Genomic DNA, 26879 nt, shown 5'->3' with positions numbered 1-26879 from the left:
AAGAAAATTAGGGAGAAAAATTATATTCATGAGCCCGCGTCGCGTAGAGCACACCTATAATACTAAAATCCTTACATGCTATAATTTAATTTACAAAATAAATATTAAATATTATAAATCAATTCTTACCGTTTAATTAACGTACATTGTGTTCATATCGAGATAGAATAACTCGACGCGGGATAGTTGGTCGAACTTTCGGGAAAAAGGCATTCAAGTCATATAAATCCAAGGTAAATGCTTCTCCACGTAAGTGAAAAGACAGAACTTGCAAGTTAAAACAAAATGATACATATGGACAGAAGTTGAAACGAATCCGCTCTCACTCTCAGCTCAATGATTTAAGAGAGAATGCCCCACCGCTCACGAGTTAATTTCACTGTTCAATTGCATTTGATTTTTGGATACAAACTATCGCTAATCTGCCGAGGCACAATATTGTCAAATCAATCTAATCCACCCACTCAATAACTAACCGATAAATGTTTTAGGCATAAAAAAAATTATATAAAATTAAATTATAAAGTAACGTATATAAGTTAAATTATAAATTTATTTTTTTATTATAAAATAGATCTAATAAATTACATAAAGTCGTGTCATTTTATGAGTTTAATTTTGAATAATCCTCTTATGTCTATAGCATTTTCTCTAATCATTAATATTTATTCTCGCTCAAACTTTTAAAATTGTTCATCAGGACCGGATAACCATTAATATTATATGTTTTTTAATATATATATATATATATATATATATATATGTATTACTCAAACTTGAGTCAAACTAAAGTTGTTTCTTTTTCCTTTGAAAATTTCATAAAATATTGCTATGGATGAAAATATACGAAATTGAATACAACGAACCCCCCCAAGTATAATGAACTAAGTCGAAAAATCCCTTCATACAAAAGATAAAGGACATAAAGCCCAAAATGTTTGGCACAACTTGGGACACATGAGGTCAAGTCGGTAAAGTGTTGTGTGTATATTGGGCCAAAAACCCAACACATAGGGGCCCAATCATAACTTAAGACGTTAACAAATTAATTTGTTTTTTACAGGAGACTAGGAGAGTTCTTTCGCGATTGGTCGGGATGGTAAGTGGTTGGAGGCCAAATTTTTGCCAAATCTTTCAAGGTAAAACAAATTCGTCATGCTCCCAACAACAAAAGGACAGGCAACTTGCTTTGAGTTACCCTTACCACCACCTCCAGTACTGTAGCTGACAGCAGCAGCATGCTTTGACCAAACCAAACGCCAATGCTTTCTATATCATACATTAGAATATTTTGTCACGACACATTAGATTTCTGAGGTACTATATCCATGAAAACACCTTGTCCATCTTATTGGCATGACATCAGTTTACAACAAGAACACAAAACATAACTAAATTTCTCAAAACAGCTTGCACAGGATGAGAAGAGTGATAACACGGCATAGATGATTGCAACTCGTCACAAAACAGAACTTGGTCACAGATCTCAAATGTTTTCTCTAAGTACAACATATCTTGGAGCTCTATTACCATCAGCACAAAACGAGGACAGGTGGATGAAAGAAGCTGCAGCAGAGATCCATTTATATCTAATGAGTTCAATGCATAACAGATTTCACAAACTCGATGCCTTTGATATCTGAAATTCCAAGCTCTAAACTACATAAACCTATAACCATCGTCTAACAGCCAAAATCTATTTAACATGAGAACATGCATTTTCCAAATCCCCTTCATCTGAAATACATTGATCTCAGAGAGATCTTATCTCTTTAGTGTAACTTAACAATTGAAACTAATCTTAGCAAGGGAAGGCACCATGCTGCGTGTAAAAGAATTAATTCATGTTGATTGTTGAGATAGTAAACAATAAATCATTCAAACTAATGCTCTAAAATGTATCCAGGTAAGTAGAAACACCATTAGGCAATCTAGATGATTACAATCTGTTGCCAGAACTGAAAATTCAGACATTTTTGTTGGACCTTAAAGCAACAACCAACTTTTGGACTTAAAAGAGTTCAAGGACATAACCACCATGTGCTCATATCAGGGCAAACACAACTTTATAAAGATTGACACAAATCATTTTGAAAAAATAAATACCAAAATTAAAGATAAGAACAACAGAAGTAGGCAAGGAAGTGACAATACAAGATGCCACTGGAATATTCTTATTGTGGTATTGAGATTTATACCAAAACTTACCTAATCAGGCATTGTCCTTTCCCTTGACTATGATGACTGGGCATTGTGCATGGTTTGTGCAATAGTTGCTGACACTTCCCAAAAACATCCTGTAGACATAGATTGAGAGTTACTATGTTTAGTGTACTCATGAGTGGCTTATCAAAAATCCCCTCAAACCCCTCAAACCCACAATATGACACGAACAAAGTATCTAAAGACAGCATCTGGTATTTATTCTAATCTTTTGAAATACATAACTTATAAAAAATCTTCTGAATTAGATATAATATTAAAGGACAAGATGAATTGTGAAGCAAGAGGCAAGAGGCAAGTGGAAGCTTCAAGATCTTGTTCCTAGCAAATCTAGCACTCGGAGTTGGAGTACTACCAAAGAGACATGAGCGGTACAGTCATTGTTCATATCCACGGAGATATTTGAGCAACATTAGAGAAATAAAAACTCTACAAGACCACAACCATGTGGCTACTTTAGAGACTGCCATGTAGCTACTTACCAAAGGAAAAAAAAACTACCATGGGCCATATTTATGTTTTGAACAAGATTCATTGTGTGAAGTGCAGAACTAAACAGATTACATAGAAATGTTTCTCATATGTCTATGCTCTGACATCATGCTAGACGCGCCTCATATATGTGCATCCACATACCCATTCTCAGAACAAAGCATGCGAGCACCCTAGTATTTTACAAGTGTGGCGCTTAAGTGTGGATTAGTATAAATCTATAAGATTCTAATGTAGTCCAATGCTCCAATCAGATTATGAACAAGGGTAAACAGAAGTGTGGTATGATTGGAGAATTGTGGTGGTAGGTATGATTGCTGGAGAAAAGGCTTTCAAAGGTCAGACGCATGAGCATACATTGCAGAAAGTTTTACACCCAGTTTGGTTGGAAGGGGGTAAATAAGGATTTTTTATACTCTGATTTCGGGGGAGAAAATAAAGATTTTACACTGTTTCATTTAAGGGAAGCGGGGAAAGAAAGATGGTAGAGGAAAATAGGGAAAGGGAAAGATGTCTTCTTTGGGAAGGACCATAAATTTTTGGTTGGAGGATCAAATTGTAGTATTAAATGCAACTCCAGATTAACATAAATTTGATATATATATATATATATGTATGCGTGCATTGCGTATGTGTTAAAAAGTCTGTCTAAGTTACTTTTCCACTCATTTATTTATTTTATTTTACGTAAATTAATTCAATTATTTTACTCATAATCCAAACAACATAACATATGAGAGAAAAAAAAAAAATTATATATAGTGTCAAGATCATGAATAGATTTTTTCATAACTAAATTATACCTTTTAAGAGGGCCAAAAGCACGGGAGCCCATCACAAGCAAATCAGCATGCAAAGTATCTACAACTTCACAAATCTTCTCTTTTGAATCGCCGACGACTACTTTCGTTTCGACATTCACCTGCCAGTGAAACAGAAATCATCTAATTCAATTGAGCAGAGCATATTCCATGACGACATAATTTCAGTATACTACCATATTGCAACCTCTTGTCTTACCTGCAAATCAAATGTTATGTTGGACAATTATAACCCAAAAGATATTCTCGGCCACCAAAATCCGAAATTGAGATGGATTCATCGCATCATACAAAATATTTTGCAAACAGAAAAAAAATGATACTCAGTGGTAATGAGATATACCGACACGATCATTCATATTCGTAATCAAGCTAACTACAAAATATCAACACCGATGTATTAAAGGGTGTGTGTGTTTCCGCCTTCCGGCAGGAGAGGAAAGAGAAGGACACGTGATAAAGGCTAACATTGTATTCAGAGGAGATCCGGGAAGCGTGATCCAGTATCGCTTCGGTGATCCGTCTCTGGTGCGCCTCGATAGCCGCAGTGAACGCAGGCACCTCCAAATCACCTAATCATTCCATTTTCCAATTCCTTCAGTAAGCAATAGAAGTGTTTTTTTTTTTCCCTATTTTCGGTAAACACTGGGAAGTGAGAGCTTAATGAGTACGTAACTGGGCCCGCCAAAGGGGATGGAGCCGGGACTGAGGCCGGCGGCGATTGACGGAGGGGATTGGACGTGAAGGACAACGAAAGCACCGTCATCGGCGGACTCTACCGTAGGGGATCGCAGCTTGATGTTGTCGAGCGCCCATCTCAAGGCGTTCATGCTCTCCTGGCTGCCATCGACGGCCACGATCACGCATCTCAAATTCCCGCCGGACATGATTTGACTTTTAGGTGAGCTAAGCTAGGCTAGGATATATAGTACGATCTATCGGGTGGCTCACACAGTCACTTGTCTTTTTCGTCCGTCTCTGGGCGTACGAGAGTCCGTATTTTTTTCAGAAGAGTTGACGATGATGTCGACGACCCTTCAGGCGTCCCAATGCACGCCCTTTGTCAGCAGAGTTCAGTAGGGGTGGCATTACTGCACACGCATCTTATGTAAGCGCGCGGCCCAAATTCCAATGGCCCAGTGGTGTTCCTTTCCTCTCTCAGGATATTGGCAGTGATTTTTTTTTTTTTCTTTTATCTTTATCTTTAAATTTAAAGAATATATATTTAAATTTATCTATATTAACTTATACATTTTTAAATTTTTACATAGTTATAAATAATAATACTATTCATTTTTCAAACATTATTTTACTATTTTTTTTTCCTATCCATTAAAATCAATTTTATAGAATTTATATTAAAATAATTTTGATACATAAAATTTATATTAAGTTGATAATACAAAGTGGACGTTAATTATAAAATATATATAAAAAAATAAATTTAAGAAACAAATAAAAAATTAAAAAAAATAATATTTAATTATTATTTGGTTCAAAATGCATAAATTAATGTGGGAATTTTTTTTTATATGTAAAATTATTCTTTAAAAATGATGATTTTGCATATGAAGATGCATAAACCACTACCAATGCTCTTATTTCTTATTATGCTCTGCATAAATAAGATTATAAATTAATATGCTTTTTGTGAGAGTTTAAATTTTAAATTTGTTTATTATAAAATAAATCTAAAAAATTATAATATTATTTATTACCTTAAATATTATCAGTTTTAATGGCAGTTTCGAGCTTTGATATGTTTTAAATATAAGTTAATCAAATAAATAATAATTTAAAATATATTAATTAAATTAATTGAAAATAATAAATTTAAAGAAAAAAATAATACTTCTCGTAGTCATTTAAAATAAATTTTCTAATATGTATTTCTTTAAAAAAATTTCATGAAAAGTCTTTTTCTTAAATAATAAATAGTTCATATCATATATGTATATATTGCTAAAATGTAAAAATTTATGTAGATTAATAATATATACAAACCTCAAATATATAGTTTGGGTATATATACAAACCTTTTAAAAAGTAAGACATTTCTTGGGTACACATGGTCTACGTGGAATTTCAAGGATTTTGTTGTTAAATTGTTCTTTTTAAAACAAGTTAAGAAAACAGATGACCCTACTAGTTCAACGATAATTTTGTTTTTTGGGGATTGTTCAACGGCAATCACGCAATCATGAAAGACTTTATTTTTGTTTAATTAGATCTGCCCCATAGAAAGAAATGGAAATATGATTATCCTATTTATTTATTATGCATTTTTATAATCAATAAATAAATAAATAAAAGGCATTTTATCTTCTCATTCTATATTTTAAGAGGATGCCGGCAAGCGGCAGGGTAAGAATTTGCAGCCGTCCACAAAAGGTATTGATGTGACCTGTTTCCAATCTATTATTAGTTAGAATAATGCTAGTTCCACGCTTCCACCGCTCCCAACTTCCACCGGTGTCAATTTTTTTTATTTGTTTTTTAATAATGTTATGATTTTTTTTTTTAAATATATATTTAAAAATAGAGAAAAACTTTGATCTAGTCAATCTGTTCTTCTTCAAATAACAATCATTCAATGAAAAAATACCATGTATGAATCTCATTTTATCAATATTGTAATCGGATCACAGACTAATAAAATTCATCACAACAGAAATATTCTTCTCCTATTCAGACGAAATGCTTCTCCGCCTCCCCCCCTCTCGCAACTACCTCGCACCGACATCGGGCCCTCCCTCCATCACCTTGCGCCAGCGTCGTGCCCTCCTACCCTTTCTCGAAACCCCTCACCCATGAAACCCCCCATGAGGCAAACCCATCCCACCAGCCCCCCTTCCTGGCGAAATTTGCTCCTCGAACCCTCCCCCTCTTTTGTAGCATCGACGTCGACTGAAAAATCCAAGAGAGAAAACAATGGTAAGTAGTGTGGGAAGTAGTGATGGGAAGTAGAGTGGCAAATCCCAGACTGAAAAATCATAACGATAGTGTCGAGCAATGGGAAATAGCGTCGTATTCAAAAAAGCCCAGACAGAAACGATTCGAGTTGTGTGTGTGTGTGAGAGAGAGAGAGAGAGAGAGAGAGAGAGAGATAAGTGGTGATGTTCTATTGTTCTTGAATGGCTCCAATGAGGTTGAAAACAAATGATTTTTTGTTCAAAACAAATGGTGATTTAAATTGGTTTTGTGATTATTTGATGCATGTTTGGTTATGTGATTTGAGTTGCTTTATGTGAAAATTCAACTTCTTTCAGTTGATTTGATGAATGGGCAATGGATGATGAACAAAGATAGTGAAATATGGAATTATCGGGTGCTTTGGTTTTATGTTGTTTAGTGTAAACTTGCTGATGTGTTGCCCTTTGATTGAGGGTTGTTAAACGCCCAAAACTAGCCAGACCATTCCAAAGAGGAACTCTTAAAAGTATTAAAAAAATACATATAAAAAAATACACTAAAATAACTAGCGGTAACTCGTTACTAGCTGTGGTTGTAGTGATACTTTTTTTCTAAAATTACGTTTGGATGTTGAATTAAATTGAATTGAGATGATAAACTATTGTTAAATATTATTTTTTAATATTATTATTATTTTAAGATTTACAAAATTTTAACTTTTTATTATATTTTATATTAAAATTTAAAAAAATTATAATGATCAGTTGAGATGTATTTAAGAATCAAATGAAGCCTAATTGTACAAGGATGGAATTATCGATTTCTTAAGTTTGAATTTGCAAGAATACTGTATGATGCTAGGTAATAAATTAGGTAAGTGTTGTACATTTTTTTTTATAAAAAACTTAGGGATTATTATTTAAAAATTAAAATTTTAATATAAACTTTATATATTTTTTATATATATTTTTTAAAAATAGACAATGCTTATACACAACACATATCATAATGGTCAAGATAAAACTCGTAAAGCTTTCTAAAAACGCGTGAGACCAAGTGATTTTGTTTTTTAATTTTATCTTTATCATGCTATGCAAAATAATTCTTCAAAAATAGTTTAGAGTCAGTTGAAACCTGCCCGAGTGGTTCAACTTCTCTCAAGCTGCCCAGAAATGCAGCAGCCGTAACAGTATCGAAGCAGACCTAATGCCAACGAAAAATGGGTTTGGCTTGACTATAGTTTTGTGGAATAACTCAGAGTTAACTGTATCATAACACGTTTAATAGATTTCACAATATTCATCATTGCTCGCATGTTATTATTGGTCATGTGAATTTTTAGACAGCATTAAATACTGAATAAGACTCATTACATATGTATATCTTTATTTTACTTAAATCTCTCTCAAATTGAGAATAATTAGTAAAAAAATTATTTTTTTGCACGAATATGTTTTTTATTCAATAGGTTCAATTTTAATTAGAATAATACTATATAGAATTTTAAAGTATGCAAATTTTGAGTACTTATTTTAGAATTTATTTTTTTACACAGATTTCATATTTATTTATTTATTTATTCTTAAATGAGTATATAACTTGCATATTTTAAAACTGTATTATTTCTATCTTTAACATGACATAATATTGAAGGAGAAAACTTAAACCTATGGTTTCATTGGCTAATGCTTGGTCCAATCCTACCCATATTTATAAATAAAATTTTACTCCTAAGTCACGATAACGCACCAACATAGTAAAGAACCAAATTAGTTAAAGTTTTGCAAATACTCTATAGTTTAATGCCTTTTTTTTTTTTTTAAGGATTATGATTAGCAACACTTGAATATTGGCTTCAGCCGAGCACCAACTAGATCTTACATTGGAAGACATTTTATTTATTTATTTATTCGATGAGCTCATCAAAAAAGGTTATTACTTGTGGAGAGGTTAAACTTTTAAATTCCCAAGAAGTTATCTTACGAGGAACACCTCACTTGCCAATTTTCTGGAACATGGAAAGTGAGCTATCCTTATCACACGTGTCCCTCTCCCACCTAATCAAGCACTTGCAACCAAACTTCTGCCGTCCGATCCCATCTCCATGTCCCCCAATCACGATGCTTATTCCGGTCCGGACCGGCTTGGAGTTGGGCGAGGCTTATATTGGACCGAATAATTTGATGGAGGAGGAATTCACGCTTTCCCATAGCGTCAAAACAAAATAAAATTCCTTTCCCCCGACCAGAACATGTCCTATTTCGCCATCGTACGAACAGAACAATGATATTTTAAAGGACTTTTAACATTAAACACTGTTTACTTTCTTATTAGTTTGTTTGTTTTCCTAAAATCTCGATCTATTTTTTCCTAATTTCCGATTTCCGAATCCACGGGTCCTTTCAATTCTTATCACTCTCGGCTCACTTCCTTCTCTGAAATTCCCTGTCATAGTCCAAGTATTTACCCAGCAACACTCTATTTCTCTCTCACTCTCTCTTTCTTTTTATTTGTTGAATTTCAGAAATTGTCACCGTCAGTCGCTTCCGATCGGTTCAGATTCTGCATGCGTAACCAACGGTGCCATAACCAGCGCGACCGGCGAATCTTTATGCGCCGTGGAGATTTGAGGGTTTCGGGGTTTTTCTGTTTCTGGATGCGTGTTGAGTGCAGGGTAAATGCGTGATTCCGGGTATTTTTTAGGGTTTCCGGGCCTGGTGCTTGTTGCTTGCCTGGTCGCCCCGGTGATCGGGTTCATAATTAGGAGAAAATGGCTGCACGCCTTGGCCAGAAAGGAGGAGATCAAGCGGCTATTGGTGCTGGCCGCCGATGAGGCAGCAAGAGCCGAGCTTGAGGCGACCGCTGGCTATGGTTTCGGTGCCGACTGTGCCGTTCCGATGTCAACGAGTTATTATCAGTGCGCCGTGTGTTATTCCCCTACCACTACCCGGTGTGCCCGGTGCAAGGCCGTCCGATATTGGTAGGATTTTATTTATTTGTGATCATTTTTATTCGTGTGCATGATAATTTGGTTTCAGATTTGTATAATTCCTCAATTTTGGGGATATTCTCACATTATTATGTTACCGTACACTCAAACTTTAGAGGACTTGTTTGTCATCTTATGAAATTACGTATTTGGCACGAACACGGATTTGGGAACTATGAATAGCATATGTTAGGAAGACTAGGCAGGTGTTTTTTTATGAGCTCCACGAATCACATTGTACTCATTTCAATCCATGTTGAATATTAGGGCTACCGGTTTCCAATCTTTGACAGGATATTGAATGTGTTATTTTTTATTGGAAGGGTTCGGTACATTGAGCTATATCAATCAATATGAAATTGAACTTTGCTTCCATTTTGTGAAACTATGTGCTATGCTAGTGGAAAAAAGGAACATTTATTAACACAATCCCCCCACGCTGCTACTAGGCAGTGTGTTGGCAGCCACATTTTGTTCAAGTGGAGGCTGAGAAAGCTTTGATTTCGTTCTACTCAAACCTCAGTCTCTTCCTCTTCTTTCTTCTTCTTCTTCTACCAATCATCTGAGTCTCACCATTTCTGTCTTCAAGGACACCCTTGACAGCAGCTTTGTTTCAACAAAGCCCTTTCAAGAGACAAGATCAAGGGAAAGCCTTGATCAAGAGAAATGATTTTTTTTTTTTTTTCATTTCGACAGCATATTCGTTTTCTCTCTTCCGTGAAGCTTCCTTTTCGATCTCGTCTCCGCCTAATCTAGATCTCATCTCTGCCATGACACTTCCTTTTCTAACTGTCCCTTGAAAGAATAAACTAATCAAAAAAAAAAAAATTGCTTTCCATTTCTGTTTATTCAAGTCATGTTTATTCAAGTTAGTGACAGAGACATTTGGATTTTGTAGCTCTGGAAAATGCCAGATAATCCACTGGCGACAAGGTCACAAGGAGGAATGTCATCCTCCCAATATCACTCAACAGATAAATGAAGTGGGAAGCAAGCTGACAGATCAAGACGGCCATGAAATCAATTGTGACAGTTTTGAGACTGAAGGCAGGTGTCGCCCAAACCCAATAGAAACATTTACTGGGGAACCTGTTTTTTCTAAGCCTGGCGGCTCTCCTGAATCTCCACATGAGAAGGTTGATGATACAAAAGCTGAGTTTCTACAAGATAGTAAAGGAACTAATTCTGATTCTGAAACTTCTAGTGTGTCATTTTCTGGATTTTCTGCTTCAACTACCAATGGTGAATCTGATGATGTTTCTGTGGGTGAGAGCACAGATTCAAATGAGTCTGGGGGATCAGATGTACATCTCTCTGTTGATAATCCCGTTGACAGGCCTGATACCTCTTTTATTACTAAGAACATGAATCAAAGCCAGCCATTGTCTCCTAAGTTTGCTAGTTTAGTTTATTCTGTTGATCATCTTACCAAAGTAAGTAACTTAAATCAGACTAAATCCGATTGTAGTGATAGAGAAAATGAGTGCACATCAGCCAGTTCTTTAGGTTTGGGAAGTATTCGCTTGTGTGAGGATTCAAATGTTGAGCATGGTAAAGTGTCTTCTGGTTTCTGGGGGACGACTCTCGACCCCATTGGGTCCACAATTGATGCATCTGACAAATCTGCTCTGTCAAATTCCCATGGGTTCGGTGATGCCAAATTATCTCATTCTGGATCTGTCTTACGTTTTTCATTCAACTTGTCTGAAACTACTCCTTTACATGAACAAGGTGCTGGGGTAAAAGGCATTCTAGCAGATGATGCTCTTCCATGTGCTTCACAGATCACTAAGTTTGTTCATGGAGCAGCTTCATCAGAAAATATTAGTGCTGATGCTCCAAAGGTGGTCAAACACTCTGCATCATTGAACCATGGAGGATCTGGTCGTACAGATAATGAAACTAGCTTTGAAGTTAAATCTATGCCATCTTCCTCTTCACATGTTCATCTTTCTTCAAGCATTATTGGGAATTCAAGAAGTACAGATGCTTTGAATGTCAGTAACTTGCCATCTTTGAGATCTGAAAGTTTGAAGCACGGTGCTGATGACCCTGCCAGTACTTCCCATCTCTTGAAGTCCAGAGAAGTGGGATGTTTATCATCTAGTGCTCAAGGGTCTTCAGTTCCTGTGATTAAACCTGGAAAGGTTGATGGTGTTCACACTAGTGCTGCTGTATCCTCTGAGGTTAGGAGTTCTTCTCCAAATGCTAGGAGTGGCTTAAAAACATCTGTACGGAAGGTTGTTGATCAGTTCAGAGTATCTAAATTGTCGAAAGATGTCCCAGTGGGCAATGGGGGTGGGGTTTCTGGAAGATACACCGACAAGGTTTGCTGATATGATTTTGTTGCCTTAATTTAACTTTTGGATGCAACGTAGTTTTCTTGTTGATTATGTGCTTGTTTTACAGGGAATCTTTCCATACGAACTGTTTGTCAAGCTCTATAATTGGAACAAGTTGGAGTTGCGTCCCTGTGGTCTTATAAATTGTGGGAACAGGTAATTTAAATGGTTGTTGTTTATGGGAAGCATTACTTGAAACGAATTTGTGCTCAGTTATGAGGAGTTTATGCTACCACCCCACCCACCCCCTCACCTAGCTGGTGGGCATTGTCAACCCCCACCTGCCCGCTCAAGGAGGGGATTTCATCTGCACCTGCCCTAAGGATGAGTAAATATGACACAAATTTACTCCAAGCCTCGGGCCACCACAAAATCAGTTTCTAAACAATATTTAAAAAGTAGTAATTCAAGAAAACCCTAGCAATCCATAAGACACTTGCACGGAGATCAGATTAAATCAAGAAATTTCATATACCCATTAGATTAAATTTCATTGAAATATAAGTGAGGATTACCCAGTGATTTAGACGATGAGCTGAGAATGGAGACAGGCCCCTCACCCTGGGTGAGTCACCCATATATGAATGGATTTTTAAAGAATCTGCCTTCCCACTGTAATGGTGAAAAATTTGCTTGTTACCCTTCCTCAGGCGGATTTTAACAGGCTGGCCAATGTACACACGGTAGTTAATTTCTTCGTACAATATTGTATCTGTTTGCTTTAGCTTCCTTCATAGCAGGATGCAGGATATAGCAGCAGCACATTGCTGATTGATTTAAATTTATGCACTTGTATCTTGTTTTGGTCAACAATTCAGTATGGCTGTCATTTATTTGTATGCTCTATTTTCTTGTATCAATATATGTTTATATATTACTTATAAAATATATATATTTTTGGGCTAGGTGTTTTCTTGTATACGTCCAGTGTACTTGGTTACTCCTATTGATATATGAAAAACTCTATAGGTAACTGGCCAGAGGAACCGCGGGGAAACCGGATCCCACCTGGCAAAATGTCAACGACGCCGTTTGCATTTTCATATATACGCATGTGTTTATATCATCTTGTTCATCTGTTTTAGTAACTTCAGGAAAAACACAAATAATGTTGCCACAAATAATGTATTGCTTCAAGAATTAAATGATGAAGGTTTTAATTGCAACTTCAGGCTGAAAGTTCCTGCCAGGCACGCTCCCATTAGTGTTTTTTCAAGTCCTGCTAGAAGCCCACGAAGATTGAATTCTGGGGATCTCTTTCCTTCTTCTGTGGCTTTTCAAGAATTTTAGGACAGCCTTGTTACATGTTCTTCAAAAGAATTAGTCATTTGTTGGAGTTGAGGTTTTGGAAGCATGTTGAAATTTTAATCTTTTACAGAAAATTTTCTCTCCGTACACTTTTTGCTCTCTGTGTGTTTATGCTTCTGGTGCTGGGTCGTCAATGTTGGTAGTTCCTTGTGGTGATTAGCATGTAGTACAGTTGGGTGTTAAGTTCAGAATGGTATCGATGGATGTTTTTGCTAGTTAAGTGCAGTTGTAGTTTTTCTAGAGTGTTCCTTGTAGGAAAATGACTTTTGTGAGAAGTCTAGTAATTGAGTCTAAGGTGTTTGAGGTTCGGGCAGATGGGAGTGGAGTGATTATCACTGAGAAGGGATGGAAAGGAGTACAAAACTTGAGGTTGGGTGTAGATACAGTACATTGGGCTTCAAGAACATTGGAGGATTGTCAAAAGCACAATGGGAAGGGATATTACTCTGCTCATAGAGAAGGAAGCAGAGCGTATGTTGCGCAACAAGGTTCAAACTCCCGTGGCAGTTATTTGTCTCTGGTGGTCTATAGTGGTGGTGGAAGCCGTAGTTTTATCATCATACCTGGAGACAGAGATGGGAGGGGTTGGAGAAATCTTGCGGTGGCATTGAGGGAGGTGGGAAGCGGTGGGGGGAAGGGGAGATACCATCCATCTTCATCGGTAGTAGCCTGTACATCATCTAAGTCATATAAGGAGGCTTTGCAGGCAACTAGAGACATGCAAAAGTCAGACATGGCAGGTCTAATGAGGGTAGGCGATACTTCTGTTATGGCTGAAGATCAGAGACAAGATGGAAGAGGCAGGTGGTATGGGCAAGGTGAGGTAACTATTCTGAGGGAATTACGGGATATGCAGGATACGCTGGAGGTGATGGGTGCTAAAGTTAAGGGACTGATACGGTGTGTTTTGGGTAAAGAGGAGGCTGGGCTGGGCTTGGAGAGTGGGCTGGAGAAAGGGAAGAAAGCAAAGGCCCAGGACAGTGTCGGGTCAGGGCCCGAGCCCTTCCTCCAGGCGGGTTCTTTCTGGAGAAAGAAACCGCAACCCGCGCATCGCACAGCGGGGGAGCTAGCGGCACTTACTCCGGCAAAACCTCAGGCGTCGAAGGCTGTGGTGACGGCGACGGAAGCATTGCCGTTGGAAGCAACGCCACAACCCCCAGTTTCAGTGATATCGGGGTCTCTGGAGGGATCCGAAACATCCATGCTGAGTCCGAAATTTGGGAAGCGGCCGACACAGACAAGAGCGGCGGCCTCCGACGACTCTGAGAAGCCATCGGCAGTGACGTCGCAGCAGCTTAAGGGTGCTTCGAACATTCCCGCAGTTCCCATTGTACCGGGTTCTCAGGAGGGACCCGAAATCCGCAAGCCAAGTATAGATTCGGGGCAATGTTTGGCACAGAGGAGGATGACGACTTATGGGGACTCTAAGGAAGGATCGACAGTGATGGAAATGGGAGAAATCGATGAAGGGGAAGGACTGGAACTGTTTACGGGAACTGGGTTACAACAGATTTCCATGGTGAATCATGGGCCTCCGAATCTGTCACTATCAGGCCAGGTCCATATGGATATGTACTTAGAGGGAGATAAATCAGATTCGATCGTAGCTGTGGAGTGTGGGAACACATCAGTGATAGAAGGGGAAGGCCTATTGAAGGAGCTGGTTCCAAACTCAACAGAGGGGGTGGAGTTCGCAGAAGATCCTACTCCAATACGCATGGTTCATCCTACTGTTTCTGAGGATTGGATATTGAAAAAGGTAGAGGAACTTCAAATTTGTATGGGAATCTCGTGTAAGGGCTACGAAGATCAGTTTAAGGCACTAATTATAGCCATTGAGGCAGGACAACATGGAGTAGGATTAAAGAGAGATAGGGAGTTGAAGAGGTTGACGTGGTCCATTAATTATGATGGAAAGGAGGGGAGCGCAAGCCGTGGAAGAAACAAGGGGAGGGCTGGAACAGTTGATAAATGAAGCCCAGAATTTTGTGTTGGAATGTTAGGGGGCTGAATGAGATAAATAAACGTCTTCGAATAAGAGCTTTATTAAGGCAATGGAAAGTGGACATTATTTGCCTACAGGAAACAAAGTTAAAGCTCATCACTAAAAGAATTATTCGGAGCATATGGAGTTGTCAATATGTAGGCTGGCTATATCTACCCTCGGAAGGGGCCTCGGGGGGTATTTTGATCATGTGGGATAAGAGGGTGGTGGAGAATATTGATGAGTTTGTGGGAGAATACTCGGTGGGGTGCTACTTTAAAAATTCTGAAGATGACTTTTTATGGGCATTTGTTGGGGTTTATGGTCCTAACTTGGGCAATGAAAGGAGGTTGCTTTGGGATGAACTTGCTAGCCTATGCACTTGGTGGGAGGTCCCATGGTGTATTGGTGGGGATTTCAATGTTACAAGATTCTCCAGCGAAAGATCAGGGGAGGGACGACAAAATCAAGCTATGGTGGATTTTTCGAATTTCATTTTTGAGGTAGGTTTGATGGACCTACCGTTAAGGGGAGGAGATTACACTTGGTCTAGCAATCAAACTTGGTCAAGACTGGACAGATTTCTCATTTCTCCTTCATGGGAGATACATTTTCCAGAAGTAAGTCAGACTAGACTTCCAAGGTTATGCTCTGATCATTTTCCTATATTGTTAGACTGCGGTGGGGTGCAAGGGGGTAGAAGGACATTCAAGTTTGAGAATATGTGGTTAAAGATGGAGGGTTTTGTGGAATTAGTCAAGCAATGGTGGAATTCATATCTTATTGAAGGTAATCCGAGTTATGTATTGGCTGGAAAGTTGAAAGCATTGAAGAAGGATCTAAAGTCTTGGAATGAACAGGTAGTTGGTAATGTAAGCTTGCAAAAGAAGAGTTTATTCCAGGAGCTACAAGGTTTGGAAGAAGTAAGGGATGAAAATAACAGAAAAGTTCAAGTGGTAGCTGATTTAGAAAGATTGACTTTAATGGAGGAGATTTCTTGGAGACAAAAGTCAAGGGCTTTGTGGCTTCGTGAGGGGGATAAAAGCACAAAGTTCTTTCACCGTATTGCCAATGCTCATAGGAGGTTTAACTCTATTGAGTCTTTGAACATAGATGGAAATGCTTCCTCAGATCAGGCGGAGATAAAGGAGCATGTGGTTGGGCATTTTGAACATTTGTTGTCAGAACCTCATTCGTGGAGGCCTTCAGTAGACGGACTAGCCTTTGAGGTCATCGATCAAAATAGTATGGCTTGGGTGGAGAGACCATTCGAAGAGGAAGAGGTACATCAAGTAATTAAGAAGATGAATAAAGACAAAGCTCCAGGCCCAGATGGTTTCACTATGGCTTTTTTTCAGAAATGTTGGGAGGTGGTGCGTGAGGATGTAATGCTGGTTTTCCAGGAATTCTTCACTTTTAGTAGATTTGAGAAAAGCTTAAATGCCACATTCATTGCATTAGTCCCTAAAAAGGCAGGTGCAAGAGAGGTACAAGATTTCAGACCGATTAGTCTCGTGGGCAGCGTGTATAAGATACTAGCCAAAGTGCTGGCCAATAGGATGAGCATGGTCATGGAGAAGATTATCTCCAAGTCCCAAAATGCCTTTGTGAGAGGGAGGCAAATTTTGGACTCGGTTCTTATAGCTAATGAATGTTTGGATAGTAGGATCAAGTCGGGAACTCCAGGTATTTTATGCAAACTTGATATGGAGAAGGCCTATGATCATGTTAATTGGGATTTTCTGATATATATGCTGAGTAGATGCGGGTTCGGGGAAAAATGGAGGAAGTGGATGAAGTATTGTGTGTCAACGGCTCGTTTCTCGGTTTTGGTTAATGGTGATCCAGTGGGCTTTTTTAATAGCTCACGGGGTCTAAGACAAGGTGACCCACTATCACCCCTTTTATTTGTCTTAGTAATGGAGGCTCTAAGTCGCATGGTAATAGCGGCAGTAGAAGGGGGATTCTTTTCAGGGTTCTCGGTGGGAGATATTCATGGCTCAACCATTATTTCTCACCTTTTGTTTGCAGATGACACTTTGTTATTTTGTGAGGCAAATGCAGGACATATCAAATCTTTGAAGGCCATTTTACTTTGTTTTGAAGCGGTATCTGGTTTGAAGATTAATTTGGCCAAGACGGAGATGGTTGCCGTTGGCAATGTTAGCAATATTAGAGGGTTGGCGAATATTTTGGGTTGTGGGGTTTCCTTATTGCCGTTGAAGTACCTTGGACTCCCATTGGGGGCTTCTTTCAAAGCTAAAAGTATTTGGGAGGTGGTGCTGGAAAAATTTGAGCGTAGGTTGGCCGGGTGGAAGAGGCTATATCTTTCTAAAGGGGGGAAAATCACACTCATCAAGAGTACCTTATCCAATCTCCCCACATATTACTTATCTTTATTTCCCCTACCCGCTAGTATTGCTTCTAGAATAGAGAAGATCCAACGTGATTTTTTGTGGAGTGGGCTAGGAGAGGAGTTTAAGTTTCACTTAGTAGGATGGGATCAGGTATGCTCTCCTTTGAGAGATGGTGGATTGGGGGTTCGAAATGTGAGGGCGTTCAATAAGGCACTATTAGGTAAATGGTTGTGGCGTTACAACCATGAGAGGGGAACTTTATGGAAAGGGGTGGTTGATATGAAGTATGGTAGGGAAAGGGGGGGTTGGTGCTCTAAAGAAGGGAGGGGGACGTATGGTGTGGGGCTATGGAAGTATATACGAAAAGGTTGGTGCTCCTTTGTTAGTAATACTCGGCTACGTTTGGGAGATGGTAGTAGGATTAATTTCTGGCAAGATGTGTGGTTGAGAGACACGGCCTTGAAGGATGCTTATCCTATGATTTTTAGAATTGCACGGGAAAAGGAAGCTATGGTGGCAGATTTGCGGGTTATTAATCAAGGTTCACAGGAGTGGAACATCAGCCTTACTCGAGATGCACATGACTGGGAAGTGACGGTGCTGATGGAATTTCTGAATTTGCTGTACAACATCCCTGTTGCTGTCACAATGGAAGATATGATGGAATGGCGACATTCTAGAAAAGGGAAATTCTCAGTATGCTCTTTTTATGACTCTATTACTATGCATCAAAGGCACAATTTTCCTTGGAAGAATATATGGAGGACTAAAGCACCCACAAAGGCTGCATTTTTTGTCTGGACGGCAGCTCTAGGGAAGATCTTGACCATTGAGAATCTTAGAAGACGCGGCCTTATTATTACGAACTGGTGTTGTTTGTGCAGAAATAGTGGTGAATCGGTGGACCATTTACTACTACATTGTGAGTTTGCCCAAGATATTTGGACTTATTTTCTTAGTAGAATGGGTATAGCATGGGTGATGCCGGGTAGGGTGGTTGATTTGTTAGCAAGCTGGAGAGGGATCACAGGGACACTACAGATTGCAGCCGTGTGGAAGATGGTTCCTATATGTATTTTCTGGTGTATTTGGAATGAAAGAAACGAGAGACTCTTTGAGGACCATGAACGTTCCTTGGAAGAGTTTAGGAATTTTTTCTGGAAGACTTTGTTTTTGTGGGCCATTGCTATTGATTGGAATGGTCGCAGCTTCCATGATTTCCTTGTAACTGTTCCTAGTGCTTAAATAGGTGTAATCACATGTATACTTCTAGTGTACTTGGGCTATGCCTACTTTTATTAATGAAATAACTTATTACTTATCAAAAAAAAAATGTTCTTCAAAAGAGTCACCAACTAAAGCCATGCATTGTCCCGATCAGTCCCCTTCCAGTCCCAAAATCGCAGAGTTTTTCTTTCAGACCAGACGTGAATGATTGGATACCTTGGATTTGCAGAAAATTGTTGGAAATGATTAATCGAACCCGATCAACGACTTCCTCTATAAAAATACCAAAGATATCACCAACCCAAAAAAAAAAAAAATAGGCATTTATTTCACAGCTCTAGATGGGATGCATCCTGGATAGCAAATCTGCAGATGTTCAAATTTCTCCTACCCACGACGAGTCCCACAGACCTCTCTCTGCTTCAGTTTCTGTAGGCCTCTCTCTGCTTCTTTTCTCCTACCCATGCCGACGACCACTTTCTCTATTTTTTCTCTTGCACACGAAGACAATCAAACCAGTCCATCATTCAAAATCAAACCAAACTTTACCCAAATCCACAACCGACCCATCATTCGAAAGCTTCTGGCAGATCTAAGATTGAAGATGAACAAGCAATCTCTGCTTTTTCTCCTGCCCACGAAGACGACCACAGATTTGAGTTGTAGAAGACAACCCCTCTGCTCTGCTTTTTCTCCTAACAAAGTTTGGGCATCCGTTGGTTTCTCTCCTTTCGTCTATTTCTTTTCGTCCGTTTTCTTCTTCTTCATTTTTTTTTTAATATAGCCTCTACGTGGCATTAGCCAATTACACCGCGGTTCCCCACCGCGGTTGTACGTAGAAGAACTGTTGATATATATATATATATATATAAAATATTTTAACTTATAAAAAATATATATATATATATATGTTTATATATTTCTATGTATTTGTATATAAAATCATGTTGATGTAAATGACATTTGAAATATGGTGAATCCAGATAATTTTTATTTTATATACTGATGACATAATTTTTGTAATATATGAATGTTCTATAATTGTTGCACTTCATAATTTGGAGAGCTTCTGCCAATATGACATGCACGATAGGTGACATTGCAATTGCACATTCTACACTTCATTGTATTGCAGAAATGCTCCCCCAAGACATAAAGGGCATGTTTGCATCAGAAATTGTGAATTTTGAGAAAGATTTCTGAGATGTTTTCTGTTTGGAAAATTATTAGGTACTCCCAGCATTGGTATTCCCATCCTATCACAACATGCCATCTAATAAAAATTGTTTATGTATGCATCAATTTCAATTGACATGGCAACCTATGATTGGATGGGAGTACCACGCTTCCATACTCCGGGAGTACCTAATAATTACTCTCTGTTTGCATTTGTGAAAGCAGCGGGGCACACTTAAGTGTAAAAGTTTGGTGAGAGTGGTTTTAGCACGAAATGGTTTTGCTATTTTTGGGTTTTTTGTAAAATTTATGGGGTCCACTAATTTTATTTATTGGTAAAACATTTTTTATTGATCAATATACAAGAAACTCGTGAAAGTTCATGCCATTAAAATCAATTAAAAAGTATGCTATTAAATTCATGAAAGTTCATGTCACTAATGTCTGATGAATTTTCTCTTGGGAAGATGAAAAATTATTCTGTGGTTTTAAACATGGATGTTTTGAAAGTTGACAAAAACTGAGTTCTTTCCTTGGGGAATGTAATGAAAACATGTTAATTTCATTTTGTTAGTGAATGTGAGTATGAGGTAACTTTCATATTATTTGCTAATTTGCTATAGCTCTGTGCATAAATATTCACATATGGACAAACAGATACCCTACCTTTTGCTAGATTTGCTTGTGATTGTCCATGCACAGGCATCCCTATGTTCTCTAGGATCAGTAGTTGGGCATACACCCGTGTCTTGGCGTTTTATAAATTTGGTATGTTGGCTTGTGAGTTGCAACTTGCTAGATGGCTTACATTTGGTAGTGGTTCGTTTCCATGTGGTGTAATGAGATCTTACTATTGCAGGAATAGAGATATTTTATTTCTCCATTTCCATGGCTGAGTATCAACTAAAATTTGCAGATTCTGAAAGATTGCCATCTGTCTTATCTTTTTGTTTGTATTGTCTTTCTTAGAAGGAATTTTCTCATTTAGCTTAATCCCTTTTCCCCCTTGCAGCTGTTATGCTAATGCTGTGCTCCAGTGCTTGGCATTTACCCCTCCTCTAACTGCTTATTTTCTTCAGGGGCTTCATTCAAAAGCATGTATGTTTATTATCAGTCTCCATCATGGACTCATTTGACTACTTGTGTAATTATCCAAGGTGACTCTTGTATAGGATCTAAGTTTATTTGCTATTTATTAATTCTTTTATATATCAGGTGTGAAGAAAGAAGGGTGTTTCACCTGTGAGTTTGAAAGTTTAATATTAAAGGCAAAGGAGGGGAATTCTCCACTCTCTCCTATTGGGATACTTTCACAACTACAAAATATTGGAAGTCAGCTTGGTCATGGGAGAGAAGAAGACGCCCATGAATTCCTGAGGTGTGCTTTCAAATTATTTGAATTAAATAAATGAGTTTTTGCTTTACCCAAGTGTCAATGGATCAAGTTTTAAAGAGTAATGATTAGTTAACTACAACTTTTAAAAAACAGGTATGCCATTGATACAATGCAATCTGTTTGCCTCAAGGAAGCTGGGCTAGATGCATCAGGCTCTCAGGAAGAAGAAACCACTCTTATAGGCCTTGCATTTGGAGGTTACCTCCGATCCAAGGTATTGCATGGTCTTTACATTGATATTTTAAAGTAAAATCCTATATGTCCAACCCATGCATGTTTACATGTCTTGCAATTGGAAAATTTATAATTTTCCAGTTCCGGTTCTTCCGGCATGCTGAGATAAGATTTTTCCTCTGAAATGTAAGTGATGCATATAAATTTGATACTGTTGCCTGCAGATTAAATGCACGAAGTGCCAAGGCAAGTCCGAGCGGCAGGAAAGGATGATGGATCTCACCGTCGAGATAGAAGGAGATATAGAAACCCTGGAAGAGGCCCTTCATCAATTCACGGGTACTGAGGTTTTGGATGGTGAAAACAAGTACCAATGTAGCAGGTTGGTTTGCATTACTTAGTTTTTTGAGTCTCTTGCAATAAGCTCTATGGTATACCATCATCTGGTAATTTTGTTGCTAAAATGAAGTTGTTAATTGATTTTTTTGTTGACCTAAATTTTTACAACTTGGTGGACATTGGATACATGACTTCAATTTTTTCATTTTTCCTTTTCTGCCATCTCTGCTATAAAATATGAGAGAAATCTTTTTATTATAATTTTCTCTTGTGGTCTGGTACAAGGATGTTCAATGCGTATAGTCAGAACAAATTAGCTTTTTTGTATATTCACTTTTGTGTCTCTTTATGGCAATGATTGAATTTGACAGAAAATCTGCACTGAAACTATAGCTGTTTGTACAAAAGAGATCTGTTCGACCACGTGTAAAACAATTACGTGGAATTGGTGTATCTGCTTGACGTAAAGTTGATAGTTCCTGGATGATTATGTGCATTCCAAGGATCAGCTTTTACTTTGATGCGTTTGGGAAGCCCTGTAGTAGACAAAAAGAAGTTCTATATTATTAGTTATTTAATTTATTTGTTAACACGATTAACCAATTTTTGTTTTTTTTTTTTGGAGAAGGTAGTTGGGTAGGGTGCATGTTAGCTGACCTATGAAATTTAATTGTTGTTTTTAAAATTGTAAAATATTGGATCCTCTCATTTTGGCTTATGTTGAAGTAGTATCTTCTCTTTTTGTAGTTTGTTTTTGTTTTTTAGTATCATTTGTTACCTGCCTTTGGATAGTCTCTCGTTGATCTATTCTTTGGCCTGTATTTAGTTTGTATACATCCCGTGTACATTGGCTGGGCCTATTCATCGATAAAGTTTTCGTTCACTTATATAAAAAATAGATAAATAATTGTGTTGAAAATCTTGGCTTTATAAATGATGGCCACCTTTTTCTACTTATTTATTATCTTATTTGCTCAGATGCAAATCTTATGAGAGGGCAAAGAAGAAACTAACAATAATGGAGGCTCCGAATATCCTTACAATTGCGCTGAAGCGCTTTCAGGTAATTTTTATGGTACTCTCATTAAGGATGACATTTTGCTTTACGGTTTTGTTTTATTTACCAATGATGCTTTTACAGTCAGGTAAATTTGGGAAGCTCAATAAGCCAATTCGATATCCTGAGATCCTGGACTTGGCACCGTTTATTAGTGGGACAAGTGATAAATCACCGATATATAGGCTTTATGGAGTGGTGGTCCATCTGGACATTATGAATGCATCCTTTTCTGGTCATTATGTGTGCTATGTTAAGAATGTCCAAAACAAGTGGTTCAAGATTGACGATAGCACTGTAAGCCACTCAAATTCTATTAAACTGCATTTCTTAAACAAGTTTCAAACATTTTACGGCCTTTAAGGATTGGTTTCTTTGAATTGGGGTTATCTAATACTTTTTATACTCGCAATTGCTTGTTTTATTAATATTATGCGCTATAGAAACATTGAATTATATTTTACACCAATTCCAGTACTTGTAACCATCATGTGGGCTTGTAGGTAACGCCTGTGGAACTTGAAAGGGTCTTGACAAAAGGGGCATACATGCTTCTATATGCCAGGTAATAGAGATCTAAGGAGCTGAATTTTTATTTTTTATTAAGTTTAAAATATAAGATATCTGTAGCCATTGAATTGTTGCTTGACTAGTTCAACTGCCTCACAGGTGCTCACCAAGGGCTCCACGGTTAATAAGGAATAGAATGACATCTTCTGACCCCAGACATAAGGCCATCCCTTCCTGGATCAATGGGAAAAACACTATATCCAAACCAAGGGCTGCCCAGATTTTTCCCGGTTCGATTCCTCCAGACAGTTCCACCAGCTTTGGATCTTTTTACTCGAGGTTCCTCCGGCTGCAAAGAATACTAGAAGAGGACTCATCAAGTGATAATTCTTCCCTTATCAGCAGCAACTCCGATGAAGGTTCCTGCAGCACTGATAGCACCCGCGATTCTACCAGCACCGACGAATTATCTGACTTCATATTTGGTGATTCAGGACAGAGATGGAACAGTCCTTCGGATTCTGATACTTCATCTACTTCTTCCTCTCCCTCTCCCTCTCCCTCTCCATGGAGTCATTCACCCCCTTCTTATTCGGAGCAGTCTGCCACCCATGGGTCTCCAGCCGAGGGAAATGTTCAGTTTTTGCATTCGGATACGACTAGAAATTGTAGAAAGTTAGTGACTAGTAGTAGTAGTAGTAGCTGTAGGAAGAGCGACTCAGAGAGATTAGGATCTAACCCATTCCACGATGTAAACTCAGGCATATCTTTTAGAAAATCAACGAGGGAAAGAACAGATTAAACATCTGGTTATAATACATCTAGTTAATGAGTGGTAAATAACAGTTTAGAAGGTATTGCATGTAATATAACTCTTGTACCTTGCTCTATTTAACGGAATCAGATATAACCATTTTTTTGTGACTTGCGTCATTTAACTACTGAAGCAGCTGGCTAGTTGTAACGGCCTGGTCCTGGATGGGTTGGAGAGTTACTCTATGTCATTTTAACTCACATTTTAACAATATATTTATAGGTTTTAAATTCACAATGTCATATAAAAATTATTGTTTCAAATCAATTACCTCAATACAATCAACCTCCTAAAATATCAAGTCATCATAACACAACAAAATTATTTAATAAAATTTGCCAATATTCATAAAAACCTTATACGCTTAATCTACTATACTTAAATTTCACACTCATGTTCCATAATCTTGATCTTTAGTTGAAATATTCAAATTATCTGAAAAATATTGTAGAGATAAGGGATGAGTTGTCAACAATTCAGTAACTATAGAATATATACTAGTATATAAATATGAGCATTTACAGAGATCAAAATACAGAACAAAATATTTACTTTCAGATTGTAGAATCAGAACATTTGCTTTCATAATATAAAATCAAAACATGTTATCAAAATATTAGAGCAAAACCTGTAGAAACATTCTTATTAAACAATCCTTCGACATAGCATAATTTGAGACATCATCTCCATAACATATCAAAGCATCACTTTGGAACAGAGACCATATTTAACCCTCGTGATAGGGTTATAAACAGCCATTATACTCGTAAAAACCTTATATGCTTAATCTACTATACTTAAATTTTACTCATGTTTCATAATTTTGATCTTTAGTTGAAATATTCAAATTATCTAAAAAATATTGTAGAGATAAGGGATGAGTTGTCAACAACTCAGTAACTATAGAACATATACTAGTATATAAACATAAGCATTTACAGAGATCAAAATACAGAACAAAATATTTACTTTCAGATTGTAGAATCATAACATTTACTTTCATAATGTAAAATCAAAACATGCTATTAAAATATTAGAGCGAAACCTGTAGAAACATTCTTATTAAACAATCATTCGACATAGCATAATTTGAGACATCATCTCCATAACATATCAAAGCATCACTTTGGAACAGAGACCATATTTAACCCTCGTGATAGGGTTATAAACAGCCATTATACTCGTAGCGGGGTCGTATACCACTATCATATCCGTGGCATGGCCGTATACCACTATTATACCAGTGGCAGAACTGTATACCATTATTATCACCTGTGGCTGGGTTGTATACCACTATTATCACTTATGGCAAGGTCGTATACCACTATTATACCCGTGACAATGCCTAAATGAAATAGATAAAAAACGTAACAAAATTAGATACATATACAAAATGAGAAAGTCATGCTAAAGGTTTTCATATGCCACATCATATCAAAACAAAGTACTGAACAGACTTAGATCATTTCACATATTTCAAAAATAGATTCAAAACATCTTCACATCACATACACAAATTTTCAGATTTCATATTCGCTCTTTTTGCACAATTCATAAACAGAATGTCAAAAATTTACTTATGTCTACACCAGTCATGACAAAAATACTTTTATCTTTTATACAAATTTTACGAGTAATGTAGGATAAATAACTGAGGTTGTTTCAAATTTCTTTTCAAACAAAACATGCATATTTTTCAAAATCAATCTCAGTTCATTTCTTTTATACAAAGTCTAGTATAAGAAATCCGCTTATCTCGACTTTTAATTTTTCTGAATTTTTCTACAATCGTTTTAGAAAGAAATTCAATTTTCAATAAAATAATCAGATAATTTGCGTAAATTTCCAATATTACATAACTATTTAATTAAGCACAATTTTCTAATTAAACCCAAAATACTTAACCTAAACTTCATTAGCCTATAATCATAGCCCAAAAACGTCATGACTCCAAATACTTTGATTTTCACGTACTTTCTCCTATTAATCATTTAAACTCTAAAATATTATCCACCCCAACCATCTAATCTCCTGATTTATAAAAGGAAATAATAAACCATAAATACTAAATTATTCTATGATCAACACTAACTTGGAAAGGGTATTTTTGTAACACATCACTTATATGGGTGGTGAAGGGCAACCCGAAACTAACTAGGTTTGAAAACAAATAAGATCCACCACAATGCATGAGGCTGAATATATATATATCAGCCGTGGCTTTAGGGACTCTAAGAGTTGTAACCATAATCCGTTTGAAATTGTTAACAAACATTTCAAATACAAATCATGGGCTGAATCCTCATAAATAAATTGGGCCTTAATCCTCCTCATGTCTAAAATAAATTCATCCTCCAATAATATCTCCAAATTTTTAGAAATTTTTTTTTGTCAATTGTTAATTATTTAGAGTTCACTGAGTCCATAAATATTAAATAGGCTTTTGTCCAAATATTAAGCCTAATAACACTTTATAATTTATCGGAATCTTTCCAAAAATTATCCGACTAATCTAATTTGGTCTTCCTAAAAAAAAGAACATAAAAATAAAAAATAAAATTTTATAATACGCGAGCTTGTCCTGAGCTCTGAGTGTTGAGCTTGAGTGTTACACTAGCTAGTTGCTTCTTCATGGGGAGGAGGATAATAAGAATAAAAGCCCAACTCAGAAAGCATTAATTAAGTGGGAAAATTCATGATGAAATCATATTTGACAAAATATCATTGAGTGCGGCCGTGAAGATGCAGCAAATTTGC

The 26879-nt window shown here is 37.2% G+C and overlaps 2 protein-coding genes across 3 annotated transcripts; one reads left to right on the top strand and one right to left on the bottom strand.

Moving 5' to 3' along the window:
• Positions 1-883: 883 nt before the first annotated feature.
• Positions 884-4618, bottom strand: LOC109006392 (universal stress protein PHOS34). 2 transcript variants are annotated; one of them, XM_018985662.2, is made up of 5 exons: positions 4213-4618; positions 4005-4108; positions 3519-3637; positions 2209-2297; positions 884-1269 (listed from the first exon to the last, which is right to left on the bottom strand). In XM_018985662.2, exons 1-4 carry the CDS (start codon positions 4421-4423, stop codon positions 2213-2215), a joined length of 519 nt encoding a protein of 172 aa, XP_018841207.1. In that variant the 5' UTR covers positions 4424-4618; the 3' UTR covers positions 884-1269; positions 2209-2212. The 2 variants fall into 2 exon arrangements, with proteins under 2 accessions (XP_018841207.1, XP_018841206.1); XM_018985661.2 differs by lacking the exon at positions 884-1269 and adding an exon at positions 1319-1566.
• Positions 4619-8672: 4054 nt separating this feature from the next.
• LOC109013727 (ubiquitin carboxyl-terminal hydrolase 17-like) lies at positions 8673-24232 on the top strand. Its single transcript, XM_035682839.1, has 11 exons — positions 8673-9429; positions 10337-11765; positions 11848-11936; positions 20845-20930; positions 21048-21210; positions 21322-21442; positions 21627-21784; positions 22720-22804; positions 22883-23095; positions 23302-23363; positions 23468-24232. The coding sequence occupies exons 1-11, from the start codon at positions 9128-9130 to the stop codon at positions 24108-24110; spliced, it is 3351 nt and encodes a 1116-aa protein (XP_035538732.1). The 5' UTR covers positions 8673-9127; the 3' UTR covers positions 24111-24232.
• Positions 24233-26879: the final 2647 nt, after the last annotated feature.

The sequence above is a fragment of the Juglans regia genome, chromosome 11, assembly GCF_001411555.2.
Source record: "Juglans regia cultivar Chandler chromosome 11, Walnut 2.0, whole genome shotgun sequence".
Taxonomy (NCBI): domain Eukaryota; kingdom Viridiplantae; phylum Streptophyta; class Magnoliopsida; order Fagales; family Juglandaceae; genus Juglans; species Juglans regia.
This window is presented reverse-complemented; position numbering and strand designations above follow the sequence as displayed.